This window comes from Trachemys scripta, chromosome 1 (genome assembly GCF_013100865.1).
Source record: "Trachemys scripta elegans isolate TJP31775 chromosome 1, CAS_Tse_1.0, whole genome shotgun sequence".
Lineage (NCBI taxonomy): Eukaryota > Metazoa > Chordata > Testudines > Emydidae > Trachemys > Trachemys scripta.
The window spans coordinates 25,786,641-25,795,116 of NC_048298.1; the positions used below are offsets into that span (position 1 = coordinate 25,786,641).

Sequence of the window (8,476 nt, forward strand, 5' to 3'; positions counted from 1 at the left end):
TCTAGTTTAAAGCTACATTTGCATCAACTTTATAGGCATAATGTCCATAATCACCAAGGGAAAAGAGTCAGTTACAAAGATATTTATCACTGTTATTATTTCTTTTTAAAACCTAATACATACACACACTCTCTCTTACTTAATGGTAACATTCTTTGTAATAGTTAGAAAAATGGTATATTGAGTAATATCTATGATGTCTACTAAAAGTTGTACCACTTGCATCTTTGCTTAGGGCATGTCTACACTACAAAATTGGATTATAGCCCAGGAAAGCTTATGCCCAAATAAATTTGTTAGTCTCTAAGGTGCCACAAGGACTTCTCGTTGTTTTAGTTTTGACAATTGCTTTTATCTAATTATGAAAAAGACTCTTTGTTACACTTTGCCTGTTACCTCACAACAGCAGTTTCTATAGAAATCAACACTACAGAATTATTTAAACCAACACTTACCAGCGAACAAAGATGGAGAATGCCTAGAAAAGGCATAAATTCTGTTTAGCTTGTCTGTAATATGCTAGGTAATAGAATCATGGGGCTAGGAGAGGTTACATCACCACAATCTAATAGTTTTATAATTTTGCAAAAAAGTCTTCCTGTAACAATTAAAGACATGGATTTACAACAGGAAGGAAAGGAAAAAATATTTTTTTAAAAATCAGTGAGCAAAGCTTCTGAATCTACGACGGATGAAGAACAGAAACCACTAGGGAGATCTCTATTTTTCTTAACTGTTCTTTATGGTACATTCATGGTGAATGTCATTGAAATACCAAGGTAGATGATAATAATCTAGTGCCCTTTTCTTAAATTGATTTGATAAAGACCTCCTAGTGTTCTGATAGCAATGCTCAAGTTAGTTGAAAAACTAAAGCACTAGGTCCTTTCAATTGCCTAAGAAATTAGAATATAAACCATACTTTAATAAGCTTACGTAGTTACTGTGTTTTTAAATTTGAGAAGAAGGGTAGTGGTATAGACAGAGCATAGGCCTGAGAATCAGAAGACCCAAGGTCTATTCCCAGCTCTTCCATACATGTACTAGGTGATCTTAGATAAATCACGTCTCTGAATCTGTTTTCCCATACATAAAATGACAATACTACTACTTAGCTACATCACAAGGGTGGTATAGAGATAAACACGTTAATGTTTATGGGACACTGAAATGTCTGCATAGAAAGGTGCACTAGAATGTATGCACATATACTCACACACACACACACACACACACATATATATATAAAAACAAGATAGTGAAATGTACTGTGATATAAAGGTTTTATAGGCAAATATTTGAGATGACCATTTTAATCATGAGCAGCAAAGCCCATTCCAAAAGCTGGGCTTCCTACTACAGTTTAGGACATATGACCAGAACTCTCAGTAACAGCAAATTGGCTTCGCTCTGCCCAGCAGGGAAACATGAGACTGCTTCCAGAGCTGAAATATACAATACTTCAAAAACTTAATGTGTTACATAAATTGGTTCCCAAAACACAATCCCCAAGATATATTTCTACAGGGCAGAAGAAGCCCAAAAAAGCCTGATTAAGAAATTAATTGATTCTCACCAAAGGAGCAACAGAATGGCAAACCTGGCCATTCAGAGCGCAGAAATCATTAAGTAGAAAGAGAAACCTCAAAGGTTGCAAGTCTATTTAGAAAATTAGATTTATTTATTTTGACTGCATCCACTGAGGCCTGAACATCTAACACAGTGTCTGGAGACTGTGTGTAGGAATGTCCACGTGGCCACTTTACAAATTTTTTCAAAGAAAGAAAACGATTTTTGTATTCATAGAATGAAGATGACTCTAGTTTAATGAGCTGTGACTGACTTAGCGTAAAGCCCTTGGCTTTGCAAGCCTCTTTAATGTACAATTCAGACACCTAGAGATCAAGGATTTTGATACTTTGTTTGCCCTTAGTGCTGGATAGTACAAAATAAAGAGAGCTTTCTAATGTTTCTTTCATGATTAAGTATTTTTTAATCACTCTGTACCCATTGAATAAATACCATTCTTCTTCCCTGAGATATAGTGGCTTGAGACAGGAGAAGGGAAGAACTGTTACTTGCAAATGAAAGAACATAGTTTTTATGTTGGGGATAATGGCTTTCCACCGTCACAAAATGGAAAGTGCAAAACTGGGATTCCATGTCAGAGCTCCCAGTTTGGAGATTTTTTGGTTTTATCTTGCTCCTAAAAATGGAATTCCTAATGAAAACGTAGTAGGAGGATACTGATGAAAGGGTTCCCAAACTGAGATTTTGTTAGCACATCTAAAACATAGTGGAGCTTCCACTGTCCTGTTTCATAAGCTTCTTTGAGACTTAGCAGAAAAAATACTTTTAATTTGAGGGTTAAATTGAGAAATGTGTGATTGTTTACTTTTATAATAATGGAGATGGCCAAGACACTCTTACATTAGATGTTATTTTGAGCATGACACAAAAATCCTTCAAGAAATCTAAAATATATGGAATTTTAGCTGATCTGGGTGCATCAAGCACCTAATTTACACAATCTTTACTACATTAGAATCATTGAAATGTAGTACTGGAAGGAACCTCAATAGGTCATCTAGTCCAGTCCCCTGCACTGAGGCAGGACTAAGTATTATTGGCATCAACCTTCTGAGCCACTAATTTTTCCCCACATTAGTATATGAATATACTGTTTCTGAATCAGAATAAGCTCTCTCTGCCAACTGTTTCTTTCTACCATCCTGGCTGCTAGTCAGAGATTCCCTGGATCTGAATGAATCAGTGGTCCTTATGATCAGTAGCAGTCAGGCGTTGAAAGCTTCCACAGGGCTATCACCACTCGCTTCTCAACAGTCAGGGCAGCTCTCATCTTGGTATTCCTGTGCTTCATGGCGGGGGAAAGCAACTCACAAAGTTCAAGGAAAGTGGCCTTACACATGCGAAAGTTTCGCAGCCACTGGGAATCATCCCATACCTGCAACGCTATGCGGTCCCACCAGTCTGTGCTTGTTTGCCGGGCCCAGAATCGGCATTCCACTGTACCAACCACCCCCACTGCCACCATGCTGTCCCAATTGCCACAGCCCGTGCTTTCAGGAACGTCTGTGTCCATGTCCTCCTCACAATCGTCCTCATGCTGGCATCTCTTAGCCAGGTTCTGCACATACTGCAGGATAATGCGCGAGGTGTTTACAATGCTCACAACAGCAGTGGTGAGCTGACCAGGCTCCATGCTTGCCATGCTATAGTGTCTGCACGGGTAACCCAGGAAAAAAGGCACGAAACGATTGTCTGCCGTTGCTTTCATGGAGGGAGGGAGGAGGCGAGGGGAGACTGACAACATGTACCCAAAACTACCCGCAACGTTTTTGCCCCATCAGGCATTGGGAGCTTAACCCAGAATTCCAATGGGCAGCAGTGACTGCGGGAACTGTGGGATAGCTACCCACAGTGCACCGCTCCATGAATCTATGCTAACCACGGTATTGAGAATGCACTCTGCCGACTTAATGCGCTTAGTGGGGACGTACACAATCGACTGTATAAAATCGATTTCTAAAGATGGACTTCTATAAAATCGACCTAATTTCGTAGTGTAGACATACCCTCAGTCTGTTACCCCTTCATAGAAATGGAGTGCTACAGCCCACCTGATTTAGGCCTCAAGGACCAGCGCTGATCCCGAATAGATCAACTCCTGACCTTTATAACCTTCTAATCCCTCTGTCTGATGATTCCTGGATCAGTCTCTTACTAGATGACTTTGTTGTTAGGTGACCTACCCAGGAGAACTAGTTTATCAGGAGAGATGAGCCTGCCTATTTAAAGAAATCACATTTCATTGCAAGAGGACTTAAGTCAATGATCTTCTATTGCCAGCCCTATATCACTACTCCTTGGAATTTCAGTCCAACCTGGAGGTTAACAGGACCACAGAAAAAGTAAAGGCCACCATGTCTAAAATAGAATCTTCAGTCTGACAGTTATATACAGAGTCCAAAATCTCACATAAAATTCTTAAGTCATACAGATTCCCAAATTGTCACACATTCCCCCTCCTCTCAGCCTTCTCTTCACCCTTCTCTATCACCTCCTTCTCCCATCACAGACACAAAAGTTTCTCATCTGCTCTCCTCCTCTAATTCCTCTATTTGCTCCAATAACCCCATCCCATCCTGATTTCCCTCATGCAGACTCTCATCCTCTCCCTTACTCTTCTTAACCTCACTCGCCTCTGACTCTTTCCTCTCACAATACATGTATGCTGTAGTGTCTCCCATCTTTAAAAAACCCATCTTAACCCCACTTGCCTCTGCAACTATCACTTCATCTCCCCCTTTCATCCCTAAGATCACTGAACACACGTTTGACAATAACTGTCTGGAGTTCCTCTCCTCCAATTCCATCCTAGTTCCTCTCCACTCCAGCTTCCACTCCTGGAATTTCAATGAAACTGCTTTTGCCAAAGTCTCAATTGACCTCAGCCTAGTTAAGCTTGTAGCCCTTGCATGAGCAATGCAAGAAGGAAGGAAGGAAGAGAAGTAAGGAAACAAAGCTCACAATAGACAAAGCATAAACTCAGAAGTGGCCTTGTAAATAATATGTAGTTAGTAGATTAAGAAATAGTAAAAAGAGCAACGTGTGATAAACTTGCAGATGCAGCTTTACTTACTAGCATACCTTGCAATTTATGGGCAGTTCATCATCTGTACAGGGATTGGTTACAAAAATTAGTAGACCAATCTAAGTGTGTGATATGATGTATCAACCAACGGTATTAAGTGTAAGTGTATATATTAGATGATCCATGATTATGTCCTGCTCAACTCAAGTGTAGTTTGATTTTATGCCAATAAAGAAACCTCAGTGATAAGTCTGGAGTTGAACTGATTCCTTGGATTCCAGAGAAGTGGATAAAGTGTTCTCCCAGAACTGGACAAGGTGTTTTGGATGAGATGAGTGGAAAACGTCTTGAAGCAAAGCTCAGAAACAGTAGTACACCCAACATTCTCCTTGACCTGTTAGCTGCCTTTTGACACAGTTGATCATACGCCTCTTCTTGAAATCTTGCCCTCCCTTGGCTTCATTTCGTGGTTCTTCTCCTATCTCCCTAATCACTCCTTCAGCATGTACTTTGGAGGACCCTCCTCAACCCCCTTACAACTTTCTGGGGGGGTTCTACAGGGCTCTGTCCTTGGTCCCTCTCTCTTCTCCCTCTACACCTTATCTCTGGGTAATCTCATCCACAAACACATAGTTAGATAACTATCACCTCTATGGTGACAACTCACAGATCTACCTCTCTATTCCAGACTTGTCCCCTTCTGTCCAAACTAAAATCTCAGCATGTCTCCTCATGGATGTCTAGCTGTCAGCTCAAGCTCAACATGGTTAAAACAGAACTCTTAATCATCTGCCCCAAGCCATCTCACTACCTCCTTTCTCGATCACTGTGGAAAACATCATCCTGCCTGTCAGTCAGGCCCATAACCTGGGCTTTATCTTCAACTCGGACTTCTCCCTTGGGTCCCTCACATCCATACTATGTCTAAGGGTACGTCTATACTTACCTGCTGGTTCGGCGGCAAGCAATCGATCTTCTGGGATCGATTTATCGCATCTTGTCTAGACGCGATAAATTGATCCCGGAAGTGCTCACCGTCAACTCCGGTAATCCTGCTCCGCGAGAGGAGTAGGCGGAGTCGACGGGGGAGCCTGCCTGCCACGTGTGGACCCGCGGTAAGTACCTTTAAGTTCGAACTAAGATACTTCGACTTCAGCTACGTTATTCACGTAGCTGAAGTTGTGTATCTTAGTTCAAACTGGGGGCTTAGTGTGGACCAGCCCTAAGTATTGCAGATTCTTTCTGCATAATATCTCTAAGATACAGCCTTTCTTATCCATCCACACAGCTAAATTTTTTGTCCAAGTGCTCATCATCTCAATTATTGTGACATCCTTCTCTCTGACCTAAACAAATGTAATCTTGCCCCATTCATATCCATTCAGAATGCTGCTGCAAAGATCATTTTCTTAGCCCATTCCTTTGACCACATCAACCCTCTCTTTGAATCCCTCCACTACCTCCTCCTCTAGTACATCAAATGTAAGGAGCTTGTGTTCACTTTCAAGGCTCTTCTGGGCAGTGGCCACCCTATCATCTCTTATTCGCTATTGACACTCACCTCGAAAAAGCCTGTTATGCCAGCTTCCATCGCCCATTTGTTAAATTTTCAAACTTGCACCTCCATGCTTTTTCCCATGCTGTCCCTCGCACTTGGGAGATGCTCCCCATGAACATCCACAAAGCTACCTGATTACTCAGCTTCAAATCCCTCCTCAAAGCTCATTTTTGTTAGGATGGAAGGAAAAAAAACCCAAAAAACTATTCAATGCTAGTGTACAGACACCGCTGCCTATTATGCTGACTAATTCTGTCTCATTGTTTACTCGTACTCCCCTGTTTGTCTCCATCCGTTGTATCTAGTCTATACTTAGATTGCAAGCTGCATGAGGGGAAACTGTTTTTGTTGCGTGTCTGTACAGCACCCAGCACAATGGGGTGCTGGTCCATGACTAGGGCTCCAAAGCAATACAATAATACAAAAAAATAATAATAGAGTGACATGGCCCATATACCTAGTTGCCTAGTCCCAGGTGATGGATTTGGATTTATGCTAAATAGGAGGAACAATTACATGCCTCTCTATGCAGTAGTGATAGCTGGAAACAATAGGAAGCCACTGCCCCAGGCAACATGCCACATGGCAAGTCAGCTTTGTGTGGGCAGAGGAATTTCAGTAGGACTGACTGTAAAACACAGAAGCTAAGGGACTTGTTGATTGCATCTGTGTGTGTGAGAGGCAGAAAGCTGAAGAAAGCAAGAGAGACAGCCATGAGTCTGGCCCTGGGAAGAAGACGAGAGACAGAGCTTATTTTTAGCAGAGGCCTTGCTGAAAAACCAGACTTGGAAATTGTGAGACAGGACACTACATGCTGCTGTTTATACTGCGTTCCGAGAAACAGGACTTTGGGAATATTCTTTCCAAATAAACAGGACTGCATCAAAGAAATTCCTACTATACAGTTAGTTTCTGTTTCCTTTAGAAAGAATCTGGCAAGGATGTGAATATTGGCTAGCCAGCTGGGCCAAAAAAAAGGAACATTCTTTTTACAAACCAGACCACAGAAAGGGGTGCTTGACTTACACAGGTGTCACAGGGCAGTTTTTGAGAACTCCAACAAGAGGAAACTGAGGCAGCACCACATTCTAATGCTGTATTGGGTAAGCCCCAACAATACCTTTTAACAGCCCTAGAAAAGAGCATCCTTGGTAGAAATGAATACAGCAATCTTGGCTAGGGTTGATAATCTGCATCCAGGGCAACTGCTCCTTGTTTCTGGTGTCTAGAGAAAAATTCAACAGCTTTAAGTTTATCTTATATGCTTTTTGCATTCATTCATCAACACAGTACACTTTGCATGCAAGGCTGTACTGACTAAATACAGTCCTTGTAAAACTTTTGCCTTGATCTGCTATTTCTTTGCCTTGTGATTACTTAAGAAAGTACCAGAGATACCATATTCTCCATGGCTACCCAGGGATTCTTATTCTTTAAAATCTCAGCAGCACTTAGTGGACTGCCACCACGCTGAGCTAAAAATTCCACCACCCCAGTATTTACCACACCAACCACTTCTCTTTATGTTACTGTGTTTCCCTTTAATTTGAAAACCCTACAGAGGACCCAGAGACCTCTTTGGTAACTATCTTGTATGTTTCCAAGAATTCAGAGCAACTGAAATTAGTATCTGTGGGGTCCCTTCATGGTCACCATTCTGTTGGAATTATTACTCATGAATATTAAAAACATAGGCATCACCAGACATTAACTAATCAGAAATTCCTTTCTTTAATCCGAAAGCCAAATGATACCTATACAATTGCTCTACACATGTCTAAAGTCTAAATAATAAGCATTACTACATCCAATACAATAATAAAATATTTATAAGTATCTGATCAGTTTCATACTTACAAATGGACCAGACCAGAGAAGAGTCATTTCATAATGGCCCCAGCATGACTGGACCCAATCTGATAAAAACCCTCAGATTCATGGCTCTCTTTATACATTTTAAATACATAATTGTTACCTTCACTAAAACCACACTGCTCCCTTCAGCTAAATCTCAGTCTGAGACAGGTTTCAGAGTAACAGCCGTGTTAGTCTGTATCCGCAAAAAGAAGAACAGGAGTACTTGTGGCACCTTACAGACTAACAAATTTATTAGAGCATAAGCTTTCGTGGACTACAGCCCACTTCTTCGGATGCATATAGAATGGAACATATATTGAGGAGATATATATACACACATACAGAGAGCATAAACAGGTGGGAGTTGTCTTACCAACTCTGAGAGGCCAATTAATTAAGAGAAAAAAAACTTTTGAAGTGATAATCAAGCTAGCCCAGTACAGACA

General features: G+C 41.1%; 1 protein-coding gene across 10 annotated transcripts in view; it reads right to left on the reverse strand.

Annotated features, from left to right (window-relative positions):
• Positions 1-8,476, reverse strand: part of SRPK2 (SRSF protein kinase 2) — a 280,377-nt gene that overhangs the window by 161,574 nt on the left and 110,327 nt on the right. For 2 of the 10 annotated variants that reach the window (XM_034766301.1, XM_034766294.1), the window contains one exon: positions 7,294-7,398. The exons of the other annotated variants lie outside the window; for them this stretch is intronic. In XM_034766301.1, coding sequence (XP_034622192.1) covers positions 7,294-7,319 — 26 coding nt within the window. In that variant the 5' untranslated portion in view covers positions 7,320-7,398. The remainder of the gene's footprint in view (positions 1-7,293; positions 7,399-8,476) is intronic. 10 annotated transcript variants of the gene reach the window in all.